At 41.5% G+C, this 20,374-nt stretch overlaps 1 protein-coding gene across 5 annotated transcripts in view; it reads right to left on the bottom strand.

Annotated features, from left to right (window-relative positions):
• cltcl1 (clathrin, heavy chain-like 1) overlaps window positions 1–20,374 on the bottom strand; it is a 32,373-nt gene that overhangs the window by 1,677 nt on the left and 10,322 nt on the right. Inside the window, exons 2-32 of one of the 5 annotated variants that reach the window (XM_019887815.1) lie at window positions 17,785–17,992; window positions 17,206–17,208; window positions 14,805–15,073; window positions 13,899–14,060; window positions 13,670–13,783; window positions 13,408–13,581; window positions 13,122–13,319; window positions 11,724–11,924; window positions 11,440–11,592; window positions 11,216–11,338; window positions 10,166–10,303; window positions 9,922–10,086; window positions 9,249–9,429; window positions 8,984–9,147; window positions 8,752–8,877; window positions 8,327–8,469; window positions 7,885–8,119; window positions 7,625–7,747; window positions 7,379–7,524; window positions 7,109–7,292; window positions 6,359–6,551; window positions 6,115–6,272; window positions 5,864–6,028; window positions 5,488–5,763; window positions 4,472–4,621; window positions 4,267–4,398; window positions 4,070–4,180; window positions 3,063–3,233; window positions 2,640–2,861; window positions 1,876–1,902; window positions 415–490 (exon numbers count right to left, since the gene is read on the bottom strand). In XM_019887815.1, coding sequence (XP_019743374.1) covers window positions 415–490; window positions 1,876–1,902; window positions 2,640–2,861; window positions 3,063–3,233; window positions 4,070–4,180; window positions 4,267–4,398; window positions 4,472–4,621; window positions 5,488–5,763; window positions 5,864–6,028; window positions 6,115–6,272; window positions 6,359–6,551; window positions 7,109–7,292; window positions 7,379–7,524; window positions 7,625–7,747; window positions 7,885–8,119; window positions 8,327–8,469; window positions 8,752–8,877; window positions 8,984–9,147; window positions 9,249–9,429; window positions 9,922–10,086; window positions 10,166–10,303; window positions 11,216–11,338; window positions 11,440–11,592; window positions 11,724–11,924; window positions 13,122–13,319; window positions 13,408–13,581; window positions 13,670–13,783; window positions 13,899–14,060; window positions 14,805–15,073; window positions 17,206–17,208; window positions 17,785–17,992 — 4,891 coding nt within the window. The remainder of the gene's footprint in view (window positions 1–414; window positions 491–1,875; window positions 1,903–2,639; window positions 2,862–3,062; window positions 3,234–4,069; window positions 4,181–4,266; window positions 4,399–4,471; window positions 4,622–5,487; window positions 5,764–5,863; window positions 6,029–6,114; window positions 6,273–6,358; window positions 6,552–7,108; window positions 7,293–7,378; window positions 7,525–7,624; window positions 7,748–7,884; window positions 8,120–8,326; window positions 8,470–8,751; window positions 8,878–8,983; window positions 9,148–9,248; window positions 9,430–9,921; window positions 10,087–10,165; window positions 10,304–11,215; window positions 11,339–11,439; window positions 11,593–11,723; window positions 11,925–13,121; window positions 13,320–13,407; window positions 13,582–13,669; window positions 13,784–13,898; window positions 14,061–14,804; window positions 15,074–17,205; window positions 17,209–17,784; window positions 17,993–20,374) is intronic. The other 4 variants (XM_019887829.1, XM_019887823.1, XM_019887838.1 and 1 more) reach the window with 4 other exon arrangements.

Below are 20,374 nucleotides of genomic sequence, written 5' to 3'. Positions count from 1 at the left end.
GTGTGAGCCAAACAACAATTACCCTTGAAATGTTTTTTTTCTCATTTCTTTTTATTTAATGTGAAATAATTGCTGCAGTTTGCGAACAGAATTTCGCAACCAATTAACTAATGGGAACAGAGGTTAAACTGTACAATGAAATACTCAGCCGCAAATAAATGGCCAGTATTCCATGCAGTTAACAAACGGCATCGACCACTATTTGAGGAAATAAAACGTGACCCACATTGTGGAAGCATAGCAATTCGCAACAGTGGAAAGAAAACGCTGGTGCCAAAAGCAGTTCCAGAATATCCTCAAAATAGTGGCCGCCACTCTAACAGGCGCCATGCTTGCAGGTCGTCACTCCATCTGACCATTTTTTTCCACAAGTGGAAAGCGTCATTTCAGCTAGTTGGTGGAGAAACTACTTACCAAACACTATTGGCTGAGGCTCTGTCACCTCCTCTTCACTTTGCCTCTGGCTTTCAGCTGTCTCCAGTTTGTCCACCTGAGGGCACCAAAGAACAACATTCAATTCAACCTCCTTCGATGCAACCATGCACTTCTGTAAATATATGAAGAAGAAAATAAGTTGCTCAAATGGCACAGGACATAATCCAACTGCACTGCAAACTACACCCACGATAGTAAACATACTATCTTAAGTTATACTATTCTTACATCTCTAACCAAATCCAAGCATTACCGTAGTAAAGACAAAATTATCGGCCTCCAGACGAGCAACTGACATTTTAATCGAATGGATGTAAAATAAAAATAATGTCACAATGAGAGCATATAACGTTTGGAGTTAGTGTTTAATTTTGCACACAGTTTATTACTGTTTTCACCTGGCGTTAGAAAAAGGGAAACTTGGGGATGCGTCACACATCTGCCATGAGGGCAAAACCTGCGTCTCATAAAACCTTGATTGATTACACACTCACACACACGCACACACAGCAGCATTATAGCAGACGAGTTAGAGAGGTGAGAGGGAAGTGTTAGGCCAGAACAGACTAATCCTGCTCCTGAGAAGCTGGAGGACGGTGTGAAGGCTTCAGTTCCCAACATCAACACAAAATGAAGACACATTCATCTCGCTACTTCTTTTCCCACACAGAATACTTTGTAACATCAGCAACTGAAGACAGTCACATCACCTGGCTGGGCCATCATTCATATTCCAGTTGGTTTTTGGTTGATTTTATTTGGTATAGGGTAAAATGTGTAAATGTTTGATTCACTGTAAAAGCATTTTAAAGCAACATTTTCACATTCTTATGAACAGGGATACACCGATATCAATAGCGAAATCAATATCGGTACTTGTAAAACATTTGTGCGGACCAACTATCACATCACCAGCCGTCATGTAACACAGTTAACCGGTAATCCTTTGATGGTGGCTGAAGTGAAGTCACGCGAGATTTACGGACGTCTCACATGCTCAAATTTAGCCACTTATTAAATTCATCCAAACAAAATGGGTCACTTTTGGGCAAAAGTACAACTATATGGCTAGTTGAATTTGGAGGCAAGCCTGAAACACTACTGCACTATCATCCATCCATTTTCCGTAACGCTTGTCCTAATTCGGGTCACAGCTGAGCTGGAGCCTATTCCAGCTGCCTTTGGGTTAGCGGCGGGGTAGATCCCGGACTAGTCTCCAGCCACTCATCGACGTACTAAACTAGTAACTGGAACAATGTGCTCTTTTGTTGTTGAGCTGGAACAAAAGCCAACACCCTTCCTATCATGGCTAGTTATGCCTTAGTCAGCCTACAGTTCATGCTAGTTTACTGCATCAGAGATCTAAAGGTTTAAGGAGCAGTTACAACAGGAGCAGACAGAACATATTAGAGAAATGTAAAAAAAAGGGGGGCCAGAGACCGTCACCTTCGCAGCAAACTCATCAACCTGGAAAAAAAAAAAGAAACCCAAAGAGATGACCTCAAGTGACCACATCAGTCTACAATTTGGAACTGGTCTTTCTGAGGGAGTTAAATTTTACTACATTGGTGCCTCGGCTTACAAGTGACCTGACTTCCGAGGTTGATTTTCTTGAATTATAAGTGCTAGAGGGTGGCAGAAAATTTCACAACTACTTATAAACCTTTCAACAACTTCTATTTGAACACAAACAGTGCAGCAAAATATGAAGGGAGACAATGTAATACGTTTTTTTTTCCTGCGAAAAACAACTAAAACATCGTTGTGAAATTCTCTCTGTATTATACTGCCCCCCAGTGGACAAAGTGCAAATGCCAGAAGGAGCGCAACGTGGACCAGGAATTTGTGGTATTTCTAATAATTTCAATGAGAAAAACAATATTCGAGAGAAGAATGTTTTCAGTTCAGGAAAATGGTCAGGGACAAATTCAACTTGTAAGTCAAGGTACCACTCTGTAACAAAAAGTATGTGTCCGCTGAATGGCTGATACCATTTGCCTTTTAAACACAGATGTGGTCAATACCTACAGTTAACTCGTCACTTGAAGTGATAGGTTTCTCCAAGAAATACTTCTGACAATAACAAGGCATTAGGAGCAAAGTACAGTAAAAACGCAATTAAAAACAGAGAAACGGGATTCCACTTGAAAATAGACCAGATCTTACATTGAAGACAAATGTCAACATCTCAATTGAGAGCAAACCTTTGTGAGGTATTCCCTCATGACCTGGATGAAGTATGGCATGGCAAAGTCCACGATGTTGTGCCTCCAGGCCATCTCCAGCACCACGTCAGGGTGTAGCAAGTCATAGGAGGCGAAGAGGCAGGCGGCAAAGCACTCCTTCTTGCCCTCCTCGAGGAACCACTGCAGCAAGGTCTCCGCGAGCTCTGCATCCTTTGACTCGGCAGCGAACAGCATTGCATCCTGGCAAAGAGGGATGAGCGAGTCGTTACTCATCATGGCAGAATAGTTTAAGAACAAAGCTGTCTAAAGGGGTTGCGGTTGGCAATGACTCAACACTAAGAAAGCAACACTAAAAAAACTACACTTCAAACACACGCACTTTAAACTGATGTCAACTTTTGGGGGACAACCTTTACATTCCACTCCCTTATCCTCTCTCACCTTGTAGAGTTTGTCCTTCTTGCAAAGCTCCACACTCTGTCTCCAGCGGTTGTTGCCCTTGTACAGATAGGCAGCAATGCGTCTAAATTCAATCAGCTGGTGTTTTTCTAATCGCTGGGCGAGGCCGATGGTGTCAAAATTGTCGTAGGCATCAATGGATGCTCGGAGGCCCTGTAGTAAAATAAAAAGGAAAAAAAAATCAGATCAGAATAGCCGTTGTCATCGTTGTAACTGTGCACCACTTGGTGATGTCAGAAATGGAATCCCTTGAGTTGAATCCTCAGCAAGGTAGTCCGGATTTGTACATCCGGTATAGTGGAATGTACAAAGTATTAAAGGTGTGCATCTCTCCAGTAAAAGATTCAGAGTGCCTTCTTGTGCTGCCTGACAACGAAGTATTACGATGGAACTCTGAATGAACTTTTTGATCAACAGCCAATGCGGCCAAGTTTACCGGCCAATCATTTTCACCAGCCAATGTTTTTTTTTTCCACTTTAGCAGTGGTGTGCTTTTATCTACCTTCCTCACAATATCACTGTTCCTTTCTCACACCGGTTGCACTCAAGACCAGACCTAGTGTTACTGTGTGTTTAGAAGTCAAACAAAACCTGGCACTCTAGAACAAAAATGAACTGTTGGGAAAGGGGAAAAAAAAAATTTAAATGTTCACAGATGGCAGAATGAGCTCAATCGCAAAAGCGTTTATCAGTCAGAAATACTGACGCACAATTGACGCACGCATCACTGGCCAAACTGGCTGCTAACTTTTTACCAACACCAACTGAATGGAATTTTAACCCGCATTTTCTTGGGTTGCCGAGTGTTAATTTAGAACGCACAATCATCAAAACCCAAGGACGCTTTGTGTATCGCGTGTGATATTAAATTACGTTCAGCGCTTGGCTTTTGAATACAGTACCAATATGACTGTTTATCTTCGGACAATTCGGTCATCACGCCGTGATGTAAAATGACATCAGTTTCAGAAAGAGAAGGACTTTGAGACCTGGTAGTCCTCCTCCTCTGTCAGCAGGTTGTTGAGGGCTTCATTAACAGACTTGTTATTGTGATTTTGGACAGACCTCAGGTATGGCTTGACTAGCTTCAGCTGGTTCACCTAAGTTGGGAGCAATAAAGAATGAAGCATTGTAACAAACGCATTTTTTTTTTTTTAAAGAAAAGGTATCTATCCATGTTGATTACCTTGGTGAAAAAGTTGACAGCTCGATTGTGATCCAAGCGTGGAGACAGAATAGTCAGCAAGTCGTTGAGTAGAAGAGGTTTATAATCCAGGTAGAAGGAAAGAGATTTATAGTACAACTCCACGTTGGCCACCTAAAAAGACACAAGTAACGTTGACTCAAGCTTGAGACAAGAAAACGGCCAACGTAGCCACGCCGCAGTTTACCTTTGCGATAATGTCTTTAAAAAGGCCTTCTTTCCACGCGTCGGTCGGGTGAGACATCATTGTGATGACGGCGTTGTCGTACTCTTCGTACTTATCGTAAAGGAAAACCAGCTCGCCCCATAAGTGGGACTGCTCGGCTGCACGCAGAACCTGGTGAGCAAGGAGAAAGGAACAATGAAACAGGTGTTGTATCAAAATCACGCTATCTCTGAGTTTACATATGGACGAGAGATTCATTTCTTTTGTTTTGTGCGCTCAACGGCCACAGATTAAGAACAGTGGACAGCAGGGGGCAAACTTTTGAGTTTAAGGGCCTCGTGATTTTTGAAAATTAACAGCTGGCTGGTAATTTGTATTTGATCTTTAAAAAGACAGTTCAAATGGGTATGAAAATATGTGATCAGTTTATTTTATGTGCAGATTATGTACTTTCATTTAAAACGGATCTTTGTTCCAGCTGCTGTTGTTTTGCTCTTTAAATAAAATTGAGGGTTTTTTTTTGTCTTCTTTACAATAATGAACCAATTATTTTAATTTCAAAATACAAAAAAAACAAATCAAAAACACATTTTAATTTTTTAATTTGAGAGAAAAAGAGCTAAATTAACATAAAAATATTTACGACAGGACTCTTTATAATGTGAATGCATAATTTGCTCACATCTGATCCAAAGACATCTTCTACTAAACTTGTCAAAAACTGTAAGATCAAACTAAAATCCTCTTCATTTCGCTTTCATTGTCGTAGAACAGCCCTTAACCATACCAAGAGCTGTTCCTAACATGTTAACACTCTCAAGTAGTTACACGAGGTGTGAGCAGTTCTATGCCGCCACATACTAACGACAATGACAAATGTATACAATGACACGGAGTGTTGTTCATCAAAATTTAGGATTTAATTTTTATTGCTACCTCTCTATTATTGGATCTCATCAAGATCTAACTAATGAACCCTCTAGCGTGCATCTGAGCATCAACAGAATTAGCATCCTCGTGTGTGGTGATATTCTCACCTTTGGAATGTTGACTCTGGACCAAAAGAGCTCCAGGTGCTCTCTCATTTTCTGAGGCTTGAACTTGGAGTAGAGAATGGCGAGCTCGGTGAACATGCCCATGTGTGCCCGCTCCAGGCCCAGAGCTGCCTCCAGCAGAGCGATCAGCTCCTCAAAGTAGCCGCGGTTCTGGTAGTAGCTGATCAGGTCCTCCAGCTCGTCGGCATGGATGACGATGTGGAGGCCGCAGATTTGTGCCAGACGGAATTCCTCGCCGTCCACGCATGCGAAGCAGACCTGCCGAACAGACAGGATGGGAAGAGGTGTGTCGGACAGGAAATCCTGGGAATGGCTGGCAAAATAGCAGGTATGGTTTGCTTCTCGGCGTGCCAGTGACCTCTTTCCAAGTGCGAGTGCTGTTGGCTTTCCTGGCGCTGTCCACGGCGGCCTGGTACTCTCCCAGGTGCACGAGTGTGGATGCCAGTCGAGCAAAGTTTGACACGTTGTTGTACAAGAGCTTAGCGGCCTCGTACATTCCCTCTTCGTAACATCTATCTCCCACCTAAGGAGGAAGACAATAGCCAGATACACCAGTTATTGTGGTGCATGTGGATCATTTTGTGCAGCCATTTATGCGCTGTGCTATACCTGTTGGATGTGAGCATTGTTGGGCCCGCTAACAAACTCCTCCAACTCAGCCAGACGGTTTGTTTTAGCCAAAGCAAAGATCAGCTCCGTCTCCACGTACGATTCGCGTGCTTTCTTCCGAGCCATCTGGAGGAATTTGACCAAATCTTCCCAGTTGTCTGAAAAACGACGACTTGATTAAAGACGCGTAATTCTGAACGTGAGTGAAATAGCTGAAAAGTGGCACTGAAGAGCAAAGGCTTACTGTTCTTGCTGGCCGCATTGACCACCTCCATGTAGGCTGAGGGGTCCACAGCTTTAATATACGAGTCAATGGCCTCCTTGACCAGATCTCGATGCAGCTGTGCCCTTGCTAACTGGCTCCATACCGCAGGCTCATTGCATCGCTCTGCAAACTCATAGGCCCTGTCCAAGTTTCCTATATTTTCTATTAATACCTACGAGAGAGCAGGAGAGTTCATAGAACAATAACCAAAATACATAAATGCTGGGAAGGAGCACAAAGCCTAATTTTTGTGTAAATGAAAGCAGCAGAAGGGATGCTACATTCGTTCAAGCGGCTGTCAGCGTACATGCCCTATTTAAGTCGGAGTCAAGCATCACATTCAACTAATTGAACTACTCGAAGATAACAGAAGAGCTCCCCCATCCTCTCATGTAATCCTAAACTGGGGCCAATCGTGTAACCTTCAAGATCGGTGCTGGCTGAAATCGATTGGATCTTTTTTTTTTCTTCAATTTTAAAAGGTCAAAATTATCGTGGTGTACAAAGATCTGGCCAAATGGAACAACAATAACTTTTACGTTCATGTTACACAATGTAAAATTTCAGGTTTCTTGGAGCAGATTTTTTTCAGAGACACAGTAACAGAGCCAGAGCTCTCTCTGATGCCCAATTTTGAAGTTGAGATTTTCATGAAAAAGAGGATGCTTACAAAATGCTTGTTTTGAAATTAGGAGATGATGTGAAAGTGAAACATTTATTGACATGTACCTGTATGGCTGACGTATTGACATCAAACTTCTTAAAAATGGAAAAGGCCTCCTCAAAGAGCTCATTGCTGATGGCGATATTAGCAATGTCCGGGGCGTCGTAGTTGTCCAGTCTATTGACGTACTCCATCACGCGCGTGCGGTCCGCCTTGATGGCGGTCAAAATCAGCAGGTTCTGAAGATTTCTGGGGAAAGGACATACAACAAAGGCATTGTTAAAAATGAATAATGATGGTTAAATCATTCAAATGTGACACTAAGTAATCCGAACCTGTGTTCACTGAAAACAGAGTTGTCAAGCACGATCTTCTCCAAAAGTTCAATCAACTCGTTGGGTAGGTCAGCAGTCATGAATGCCTTGACGCTGACCGACACCTCCTCTGGGTCCTGGGTCTCCGACAACGCAGTTTGTACCACCTAGAATGAACAAAACAAAGCATTACATTATATCGTCACGTGAATAAAGTTCACTTTCAACAACAACATGCACCACTTGAGGTGAGTGTGAGAATATGACCTGATCGATGAGTGGCCTCCTGTAGGGGTTTTTCTCTTCTAATACATTGGCCCAAAGTTCTGGGTCTTTTCGTCGCACCAAATACCGAGCCTCACTTTTAAATAACGAGTTCTCATTGCAGACCTGAAACAATCAAAAGATGTCAAGATTTTTGACAACATGAAATATATTGTCTGCATTGATTTTATACCAATGGATATTCTTAATATTTTTGATCCACCACATTTATCTGAGCTGCACTGGAATTTGAAGGTCCTCGCCTTAATGAGGTCCAAGTCGCACTGCCCTCTCTCATAAGCAACACAGGCAAGGTGAGGGTCCCTCTTCTCGCAGTAGCGTCCCACCACAGCGCTGTCATAGAAGGGGTTCTCTTTCAGGAAACGTTCGGGTGTGTTGTTGCTGTCGATGTAAATCTTGGCCAGAGCGTTGTGGGTGGCTGGCTCCTCGCAGCCCTCGTGGGTACGTGACTCCAACCACGGTAACAGGAGTTTTAACCTAGAGAGAAGAAGAAAAAACATTGAACATAGGATTTTGTTTGTATCATTTTTCAGAAGGAAATTGTGTTGATGTACAAGGACGTGGCGATGTTTTGAGTTCTGTCATATAATTCATTGGTGAGGCAAAGTTAGGTTTTGATGAGTAAGCTTCATAACTCAAGTAATAAGAAAAGGAGACCTACATTGGCTGCTTTTTTTCCCCTACCTGTTTCTTTTCTCGACCTCATCCACAAGCTCATCAGTGGAAAACTGGCCTCTGACCACCATGATCAAGTTCTTAATGACATCCTCAGCACAGTCCACATCCAACAGGCCACCTATCACCACTGGTAATCGACTGGGGTTAACCTTAAAAAAAAAAAAATAAAATAAAAAATAAATAAATAAATAAACAAAAACACCCCCCCCAAAAAAAACATGACAGGAAATGAGCTAACAAATCACAGAAACATTACTACTCAATTATTACACTACAAACTCTTGTTCGTCGAGAACCACAATGTTACCCATTGTTCATTCTCCAATACTTTTTCTAGTGTCTGAGTCATATTGTAACAAGACACTGAGTAGAGTGAGAAGGATGGACAATGTCGAACAACCACATATCGCCTGGAAATGACAGTGACTTACTTTCTGTACGTAGATTTCAATGTATTTCTGTAGAGTGTTGCGGTAGAGGTAGAGTACCAGGTCATGGACAAAGTCAAAGCGGTCACATACGATAATGAGAGGAAGCTGGTCGGTCAGCTTGGCTTCCTAGCAAGGGGGAAAAAAAAAAAAAACAGAGAGGTCCTCTGTTAATTATAACATCACATTTCTTACTGAGTGGTAATAGAGTAAAGCGATGGGAGAACTGTTCAACCTTGAGGAAGTTCTTAACCCTCTCCGGGTCATAACAGTTGCTCTCTCGACAGATCCGCTCGACTTCTTTGATCTGTCCAGTCTTGCAGGCTGCCTGGATGTACTTAAAGTGCACATCAGGCTCCTGGCTGAAATTCACAATCGAGCCGAGGAAGTAAAACAAGCCTTGAATAGAAAGGGAAGAGGGAGTAATGACCTCGCCTGCTCTGGCTATTGAAGCCAATATGCGCACGCGCGCACACACACAGAGTGCTTGAGACACCTACCCTCGTAACTCTTGAAAGACTCAAAGAGCTCCACAAGGGCCTGAGTCCCGAGCTGCTCATGGTACTTGGACGCTACCTGCACACAGAGTTGCAGGTTCTGTCTGATGTTAGCCGACAGCATGGCTCTGAGACACTCCAACGAGTCCTCAACCGACAAAGAGCCAAAGAAGTTCAGGAGCCACTGTCAGGAAAAAAAAAGGGGTTGGGGTGCAGGGGCACACAAAGGTTAAACAGCTGTCAAGAAGTCCATTTCACACATCATGTAAAAAGAATGAGGGCGGCACGGTGGTCGACTGGTTAGCACGTCCGCATCACAGTGCAGAGGTGCAGAGTTCGATTCCGGCTTCAGACATCCTGTGTGGAGTTTGCATGTTTTCCCTGTGCCTGTGTGGGTTTTCTCCGGGTACTCCGGTTTCCTCCCATACATTCCGAAAACATGCATGGCAGGTTAATGGAACGCTCTAAATTGTCCCGAGTTGTGAGTGTGAGCGCGAATGGCTGTTCGTCTATGTGTGCCCTGCGATTGGTTGGCAACCGGTTCAGGGTGTCCCCGCGCCTACTGCCCGAAGACAGCTGGGATAGGCTCCAGCACGCCCGTGACCCTCATGTGGATAAGCGGATTAGAAAATGGATGGACGGAATGTAAAAAGAAAATTTCCTTCCTTAGGAGTACCTCAGGGTTGAGCAGATGCGTGTGTACCACAGCTCGCTTGATATCATAAGGGTCAGTGTAGTGCTCGAGAGCTCTCTGGAGAAGGCCCGCCTTTTCGCACAGCTGAGCAACATGAGCACGGTCGTAGTGTGTGAACATCTGGTTGCCCAGGATCGCATCTGCCACCTAAACAAAGATATGTCACACGCATGGCCAAACAAATGAGCAAACCTCAAAGTGTCTTGTTTTTTGTGTCAGCGTTGACCTGTGGCGCATGTATGAGGTTCATCTCGAGCAGACGTGTCTGCAAGTGTCCCTCGGCGGGGCGGTTGTTCTTCAAAGCATCCAAGAGGAAGGAGGTGCACTGCTGGATCAGGCTGCCTTCCATGAACACATCCACAATCTACAATCAACAATTAGAACGCGAAGAGGTTAGTTCGTTATCAAAGTTATCAAATAGATGCACCTGTGTTAAAAATTTGTAGTCCCGGGCCGATCCCGTCATTTTCAGATAATCAGTTTTAAAGCTAAAACTGAGGGTTTTGTTTTTTTCTTTTGCGGGGTTCATGCCGCAATTTGCGCAACAGCTCTGCAGCCAAAGTGCCCGAGCGTCAATGGCGCCTTCAAAATTGCCACAAACATCCGTGCCTGTCCGCAACTCGTTAGGGAAAAAAATTGGCTTACACAGCCGACAGTCAGATCTAGCCAAAAAAATACTACAAACTAAACTAAGTTTGCAATCACATACAGACCAAAGGAGGGAAGAGTATGGCCAAACATCTCGTTGGGCAGTATCGTCATACTTTGTAGTTCAAAGAGTGACAGGTTAGGAAATGGGTTGCATTGAAACAAATTGCCTTCAAACAGAAATATTAAAGCACAGGGATGTGAATTATTTTGTGACAACCAAACTTGTCCCCCCACAGGTTGGATTTAACGAATCCATTAATCAACAGTGTTGTCCGTAGATGACAGTTAGTGCACTCACCCACTGACTATGCAGTCGCAATGACTCATAGTGTACATTTAATTAAGACACGCTTCTTAAATCACAACTTAAATCAGATAGATGTGTACATTTTCAGAGAACCACAAGAAATCAATTAGTTGGAGGAGTCTGGAACGGAGCAAAGTGGTGGCGTGACTTGAAAAAGGAGGAAAAGGGTTTCTGAGTCAGTGAATTCCTGGCATTGCTGGCACATCTGGAATTACACAAAATGCAGCTCCCACACCGGCTCCTTCATGTGTTTGCAGGCATGTGTATGGGCGACTGTGCTGATGTGTTTACAAAAAAAATGATGAGAGGATGTTTGACCTGGTTGATGTTGGCGAGCGGCTCTTCATCCTGTACCAGCATCTGCGCAAATTGCAGCCCCTGGTCTGGATTGACACGCATCACATTCCTCAGCAAAAACACCCAATCAGGGGTGTAGCCAACCTGTGGAAATGTAGCAGAGTGATTTTACTATTCAAATGCGGATCCACTTCCTGGTACTGAATATCACCGAAAATCAGACAGTACAGGCGGCTGATAGTTACTTTTTTGGCATAAAGGACTATCTTCTGGAACTGTCCAGTCTCCGCAAAGCACTGAATGACCTTGTTGGGGACGTTAGCTCTGAGGTACACACTAAGAGCGAGGGTCGGGTCAGAAGCTTTCACCAGATCCCCCAGCTCCTCTGAGCACTCCAGCTACAACACAGACGTTTTGTAGTCAAATCAGGCCACTACGAACAACCAGGCATCGCCAGTTGTCTGCCAACATGCAGAACAGAAGAGGTGACAATAGATTTTCACATGATGACCATGAAATTAAGTTTCACCTTGTCCTCCTTCAGCCACTTCTCCAAAAGTTGCTTGCGGCCCTGCTGCAGGACAGGCCTGCACAGCTCCAGGGATTCAAATTTGTTGAGCTGACCCTGGTCCAACAGAATACCAAAGTACTGCAACAGCGGAGATGCCTGACCTGGTTGGGCAGGGACACTCTGAAACTTACGAATGGTCTCGGCAGTCCGCAGGACACCCTGAGTCAGGCGTTGAAGAATTGGGTATTGTGGGGAAAATGAAAGGAGGGGGAAAAAAAGGAAAACGTCACTATAAAAATGGAATTTAAACCTCATGAAGTGTTTCCCAACAGCTATTGAGTCAAGGCACCCATTTCGCATGAGAAAAATCCTCTGGCCACACCCCCAAACAAAAATGTCACAAAACAATACTGTAATTGATGGCGTTTCCATTTAGACTCGGATTTACGTCCTCTGTGTGAGCCTATTTCAATGAACACAAAGCTAGCTAACTTGCACAAAGTCACGACTTATTCTATTGCCTTCCAATGTCAACAAATAGATACACAGATTTATTGTGCCGGCTGCCATTCTATAGAAGAGCATTTCATTGTTCTGCCTGACACCATTCATTGCTGGCATCGATAGATGAATTAAATAATCTGTCCAATGTAAAAATCAAATGATTCCCGGAAGCACAACAGATTGGCCGCCCGTTTTAGTTTAGTTTCACGAAATATGCTGAAATCTTGCGACATGAGGGAGGATTCCGCCTCCCAGTCTTGGTGAAATATTTCAGGCTTATTTTTCCCAGAAACCTTTGTCAGTTTCCAAATGAGAAGACCATAAAAGCATCGTGAGAACAAAAAAAAAAAACCCCAAAATGCACTGAAATTCTCACATCAAGCTGCGAGAAAGATTCTTGTCACGTCGATGACACAATAAGAACAAGCAACAGCGTGCTCATTTTGGGAGGGTTAGATCAGGGAATGTTGCTAAGACATGTCAACCGTGGGTTTGTGAAGCCCTTTGAGACTTAATTAATGTCATTAAGGGCTTTACGAATAAACTTGACTTGATTAGAGTGGCGTGGATTTGGGTGAAGCACAAGACATTCACAGATGCCCCAAAAATAAAAGAAGGAATGACTGAAGTGATACGGAAGGGAAACAAAAAGAGGGAATGACAGTTATAAATAAGCAGATCCCCACCCCCTCTGATTCAACTCTTTATTTTCATTTTGGTCAAAATTGAAATGACATTTTATTTTAGTTTGAATTTTGGCCAGTCTTTTGAATTAAAGGTGATTTTGTTTTGAATATTGCAATATTATCGCATGTGACCAAACCCACCTCAACAAGAGAACTTTTGATGAATTGAAAAATTCTTTGTGGTCCTTTTAAGATTTGTACTTGAGTACTCCTGATTCAGACCAACCTTGGGTGCTGACGCTGCAACCTTTGCCGCATCTGAATAACTTCCCTGGGCAAACAGTGTGTTGAACTTCCTGGCGAAAAGCTCCTCAGCACCAGCTAGGTTAGACCTGACAGCCATCCTTAAGGCCAGGTCTGGATTTTGGAGAACATTTGTTGCATAGTTGACAATGTTCTCTTCTTCGACACATACTGACAAGACCTAAAAAAAAGAAGTAAAGACACACAACAGACATCAGCGGGGTGACTAAATGTGTTATCTGAGTATTGGCATGTTTCGTCCCTGTCACCTGTCCCTTCTTGTTGACTCCAATGATTCCCGAGCTGGCTTCATGAGGCGATGTGACAAAGATGGTCTCAGCGCTGATTCTGTTCATGTAGATGCACACTCCTGACTCCAAGTCGTACAGGTGAATGTAACCGTACTTGGTGATTAAATAGATGACACCGTGTTTACTTCCAATCTGTGGGAAACACAAAAAAAGGTCGAGCACCGAACACTCTTAGGCCACACTGATCATACCCTCGGAATTGCAGGGGTCCTTCACATACCTGCATAGCTACGGGAAAGTCTGTCTGGGCCTCTGGAGGGAAAAACACATCCACTGCTTTCTTTGCAAATGGCTGGTTTCCTGCAGCTGGCTGACCCACTTCAATGATGTGCAGCTGGATGAATTTTCGACACGTTCAAATAAGACCACGATTGCGCAAACAACTCGCTAATGAAAATGTGCTCGCTCGTAGGTTCAATGCATTTTGTGAAACGTTCAATGGTTCATACCTTCCCACCCGCCTGTGAACGCACAGCAAAGCAGAAGAGAGTGGATGGATTGGCGTTGCCTTCCACTTTGAACTCCCCGAACGCAGCAGCGTGACCTTCTATGGGCTGGGATACTTTTCTCTCCACGGAATACAGCTGCATTGCCCCAACGACACGGTTTTGCTGCAACAACAGGCAGACGAAACCATCTAGCAAACAAGTGGACCAAAGGACTTTTGTCGTGTGAAGACACCTTCATAAGTACAAAAAACTCAAACTGAAGTGGATAAACTGTCTTACATATTATTTATGGTTCATTTGCCTTTATTTTATCGTAAGCCTTAACTATTTGACGAAAACTTATTTACAATGTATAATAAATCTGATATTGTTTAATCTACTGCTTGTGTTGAAAAAAATAAACAACTACAATTGAAATATTGACAGGGTTTCGGGAAAAAAAATAGATAATAGATTTTTGTAAATCATTCAGCTCTAGTCACGATGACTCAGTAAGCTGTAGTCGCAGTACTTTTTGCGGTGAATTAAAAAAAACATTTGCCCACAAGCAATTATTGTATTGCTTGTTTGTGTTGAAATATCCTTTTCTTAATGGGTTATAACACCGTGACATCGCTGCTCGTTTCGTTAAGTCCGTTTTTGGTGGTTCTCATTGTCTGCTAGCATTAAGCTAGCACACTTTAGTAGAACCAAAATTATGTGGCTGTCTTAAATACACATTATGTTTAGTTTGAAACTCAACTTCAACTGGATGTGGCAATACACAGCATGCACTTGGCTTTTTTTTAATGTCAAGTAAAGTCATTAAGGCCATGGACCATATCAGAATGTTGCCAAGGCATCCCAGATTGTACGAGCATTGCACTTCCTGTAAAAGGACATCGTCAAGAATAAAGAAGTTGGTACCTGTGCAGAAATCCCAATCAGCAGCAGCCACTTCTGTTGTTCGTCAGTTCTGTAGTTAATGATCTGACATCCTGCCAGACTGGCATGCCGATCAAATACTTTGTTCGGTTGGGAATCCCCCTCCATGCTCCAGTGATAGACGGCCTTGTCCGTCACCAAGGCAACAGTATTTACTGATATCCACTTCCAGAACATGACCTCATCCGTCATTGAGTGAGCCTTCATCTTGCTTTTCATCTCAATGTTAAAGATCTGCAGCATCTTTGCAGCTGAGGGGAGAGACAGCAAAGGATGTCAATACCCAAGCAGCAGTCAAAAATTTTAGGAATTTTTCAAACAAAGGTAACACATGTTTGTAATCGACTGAATAGGGTGGTAAGGTTTTCAATTTTTTTTACAATTCCATGTGATCACTGTTTTGTTTTATTTCACTTCGGAAACAGTTTGAAAGTTGAAAGTTGTCAAAAAGCAAACAAACACAAAGGATCAGAGTTACGATTACTTTTCATTTTTTTTGTACATTATGTAATGTTTGTAGAAGGTCACTCCACAAAGCACTACAGAATATATAGGTTTCTTGCTTTGCTGCCGTTTCTAAAAATGTGGCTCTTCTGTCCTTTAATTACGTGTTCCTTGCTGTCTCTTATTGTTGAGATTTTTTTTTTTTTTTTTTTTTTTTTTACTATGTGACCTTCGCTACTTCTATTGTCTACTGTTGTTGCTCTGGTGAGTCAAAGACAAATTTACTCTACTGTCGGCAATAAAGAGCTCCTGCGATGAATTGTGTCACTGATGGTTTAGCTGTTCATTTGCCTGACTTCCGTGCAAGCAGTGGGTGTGCGTAACTGGTTATCTGTCTCCATATGTGCTCTGTGACTGGCCAACAGTCCAGGGTGGAGTCTCCCTTTCGCAGTAGAAGTCATCTTAGGTATGTACTTTAGCTCCTCTGCACAATCATGACTGGCATGAAAGGTGTCGAAAATGGTTGGGGGGGGTTGGATTTTAAATTTAAAGATATTTTGAAAACTATGAGCCCTGACATGTTTGATGTGGCAACCTCTGATAGGACACGCCAAAAGTCTCAAAAACAACAACTTCATTGAGTGTTAGAAAGTCAGTGAAACGTCCATTGCATTTATTGTTGATTAATAGCATCTTGAAGCAAATAAGGCAAAATGGAGCACCGAGTTGTCTCTAACCGACAAGTCTAAAAAAAGTATATGACTTGCGTTGTGCGAAATAGAGCTACATTTTTGACCTTTGAATGATTATAATCAGCAAAATAAATTTACAAAATCCACAGAGCTAAATCCTTCGACTCAAAAAGAAAAGCGGCAGTAAAACAGGAGTTGTGAACACTCACGAGACAAAGATTCTCCCATCGCTTTTATTTTGAAAATAACAATTTTATCGACTGAACGTTAATTTTCTCGATATTCCAGTGAGATATCATCAGAGGTGACAGAAAATTATCCAATTTCAGACTAAATTTGTTTTTGATGTTTGTTTTTTATTACAAAAATATCAGCTTTGTGTTCAATTAAACAGGCACAGGTGGTCACACCGATTAAGTCAATGTGTGACTAAAATGAGACAAGAATTGGAATAATTTTGATATTCATACTTTTCGTCAAAATTTTGTGGAGTGGGGTTCCACCAGATTTCTCGAATGCTAAATGGGTGCCTTGTTTCAATAAAGGCTGGGAAACTCTCCTTTAAACAAGTGGTTCTCAAATTTTGTTCCCCAAGTACCACATTTAAAAAAAACTAAAACAAAAAACGGTAACTTGCATTCCAAGAACATCGATCAACATTAAAATATTCCCGCTCAAAAATCAATTGAATTCTTGCTTTGAGTGATAATTAATACACATTTAAAGGTGAATCAGACCCATAGCTTTGCAGGGGTTACAATTAAATACTGTTTAGGAACAATAGTGATGTGCTAAATGTGAAGCCCTAAAAAATCCCATTTAAAATGTAAAAGAGCGACCACTCAGGTGAGGTCATGTATGCGTCAGGCGACTTCGACTTTTGTGGCTCTGTGCCAAATCTTTTGGATGCGTAATACAAGTGACAATGCATACCACACTTTCACTCGAGGAGCACACACCAGGTCATGCTACCACAAGTCAGCTTCTCAAAAAAAAAAAAAAAAAAAAAAAAAAAATTAGGGCTAGAGGGTAAAGACAGTGTGTGTGTGTGTGTGTGTGTGTGTGTGTGTGTGTGTGTGTGTGTGTGTGTGTGTCCCCTAAACAGTTGTCTGCCTTTTGATTGATTGGAAGCCAAAATAGCTCTGTGAACTCAAGAAAGGTATTTTGGAAGCTTTTACGAGACAGCCACGCCTACTGTATCATCACAACAGAGCGTCAGGCGGGCGGGCAGACGGAGAGCAACTCACCGTCTGAGAAATGACAGAAAGCCAGGGAGAAAAAAAGCAAAACAAAAAGTCAGTCAGATACGAAAGAGCAGACCCAAACAAATGAAAGGGAGAGAGTAAACAAGCACATACTATGCCCAAGGAGAAAGAAGCATTACAGGCCAATCATCCTGATTAGTGTTTGTGTTTGCGCTGTGCGTGGCACAAATCAATTTGCACAACGAATTTTGTACAATCCTCCTACAGAACTGAGTGCACTCAGCATCAATCTTGATTTCGTTTCTGACATTAATGACATGAAAACATTGAGTCATGGCATGACTGCGACATTCCCACATCAATATTCTGGTCAAACTAAAGCTAAATAAATATTGTGAGTAACATGCAGACATCATGAGTCTGGAAAAAAAAAAGATTAAAATATATATAGACCTAAAATGCACATATATGGAAAAAAAAAATATATATATATATATATATATATATATATATATATATATATTATTCTTGGTATAAAACCAGGTTGCCAATGTTTTATTTTTTTGCTCAATATGTTACATCTAATAGGAAATGGTGCTGCAAAGGAAATGTGACACTCACCTTTCAAGGCAATGACCTTGCTGGTGGGGTTCATGATGGCACTGTCAGCCGAGATGGGTCGCCTGATCGGGTTGGTGGGATCGGACATGTCCACAATGACCACCTGGTTCTGCTCGCCCACTTTTTCCCTGATGCAGATGAACTTGTCCGACTCCATTGTCAGATAGCTGAACCCAATGTTGGCTGGGTTCACGCCCAGGTTCTGCAACTAAAGGAGAAAAACATCCATGAATGCGGTGCCTTCGTCGCACGCTGCCCGATAATGCCCAACCTGACTCGACGGTTGAAAATAACAATCGATGACTCACACCTGCACATTAAGCGATTTAAACGAAGGACGCCCTGAAATGGTAAATGGCGAGCCTGCACAGCCTTTTGAGACTGTACATACGGTATATTTTTTTCAGACATAAAAAGACAGCAGTCAAAGAATAAGTGGTTTGCTAAATAAAGAGGACTTGGGTGAGAATGGGAGAAAACAGTGGGGAAATACAATGAGAGACTCACCCGCCCCCCATTCACTTGCATTTCAGTTGCTCCTGATGCTGTGTCATCAGCAGGTTTATATTAATATAATGTTATATTATGTTAATATTAACATTAATTTTATAATTTTTTTCCAACATTTTTTTCCATCAAAAACATATTTAATGTTTATGAGCATTTTTTGGAAGATCTTTATTTTCTGGGTGGTTCCCCTAATGCAATTCCTCGAGCGTCAATTAAAGCTTGGGTCGAATATACTGTAATTAGAAAAAAACATTATTTTGGCCATTGTGAAAGGTGACATTCAAGCTGATTTCCCGAAATCTATGATGTTGCCACATTGTGCAACGGTGATTCACTGTCAACTGGATCGTGACAAAACCAGTGACGGAGAGATCGGTCAAATTAGTTGCAGAACCATCACATCGTTCAGTGTGTGACAAGCCTTACTCAACATCTTTACAATTTTATTTCCGCAAAAAGGAAACATATCTCATGCTAAATCGACCTTTGGTGAAAATGAACTATGAGCTTTTAATGTTTAATGATGTTCCACCACTAAAAAAAGACCCTGTTTAGTAACTTTTATACTCAAACAACCCTTAAACACAACCCCCAGACTTCAGAGGCATTGTGTGAATTTTATAGGAACATTCCCCAAAAGTTGTTTGTTGTGCAGAAATGATGTGTTGCATTTCATGAATCCATGGAACAAGAGGCACACAATAAAGCTCTTTCCACAGACGCTATAAATCTGTACAAGTACTTACAGAACAATGCCAAATGGCTGATTCACATGCAAACACGTAATCTAATGTGTAACTTCCTGAAAGTGCGTTATTGTTGAGGCAAAAATTGCCATCAAACGGACTTTCAATATTCATGAAGAGTTTAACTACACAAAGTACACAAGGACTTTCCCCGCCATAGATTTGTTCGCATGCCATCGGTTGATCTAATTCATTAAAAATCATATTGTCCGTGTGCTGTATTTTTGCACACATTGTAACTGTGGAGATTCTCCTTCTGATGACCCATTGACTACATTATACAGTCTGAGGCAAGCGGAGAGGAATCCACATGACAAAGACTGCGCTGTCTCGCAACTGGCCGGTTGAGTGACCCAAAACAAGTTCTACAGACACATTTGAAACTGGAGGGAATCTTTTTTTTTTTTAAACATGTTTACATGAGGCAAGTTATACTTTCCTTGACAGCAGGTCAGAACTGAACATAAACCACAGTATGTATTACGTTTCATCTTTATCAACCTATTCAAAATATCCCTTGCGACAAGAAAAGCACACAGCAACGTTTGGTGAACATTTGCGATCTTGAACGAACCCTGACAAGAACACAATTGTTCGCAGCTCAGTTATTTGTTGTGAGGATACTTGTATTTTTACACAAATATCACTAAAAGCACTGCATTCTTCATGGCCCTTACGAAAGAAAAATATATTTTCCAATATATTAACTGTAATATATTTTATATATTTTAATATATTGTCAATACATATATTTTACAATATATTATATATTGGCCATAATATATTGTTATATAGTGCAATATATTGCAAAATATACAAATGATTGCCGCTTTTCATATATTGCAATATATTGCGAAATAGCTTACAATATATGCATTTATATAGTACAAAATATATGTAATTTTGTATTTATAAATAACTAATCATATATTGCAATTTATATTGGACAATATATTAGTGATATATGTAAAGATATATGATACAATGTATAAATATTATATGGGAATATATGTCACAACTACATACAGATACGTTTAATTAATATGATACAATACATTGTAAATACATGTGAATTATATGGAAACATTATAAAAATATATGAGCAATATTTTTAAATTAAACACAAAACACAAACTAATGGGTATATCAAAAGTCACCATATATTTTTCATCAGCTCAAAAACAAATTCTGACAGTGCAGAGGTAGAGGGGTAAATATTTTCAGTGCAACATTAAATGGTGAAGATTCTTAATAGAGGTTCTGCACCTTTTGCATCACTACAACACCCTTAACAAAATAACTGAGTGGATAACTAACATGATAACATAAATAGC

The sequence above is a fragment of the Hippocampus comes genome, unplaced genomic scaffold (genome assembly GCF_001891065.2).
Source record: "Hippocampus comes isolate QL1 unplaced genomic scaffold, H_comes_QL1_v1.1 scaffold155, whole genome shotgun sequence".
NCBI lineage: Eukaryota > Metazoa > Chordata > Actinopteri > Syngnathiformes > Syngnathidae > Hippocampus > Hippocampus comes.
Note: the sequence above shows the minus strand (reverse complement) of the source record. Positions and strands in the feature narration are given on the sequence as shown.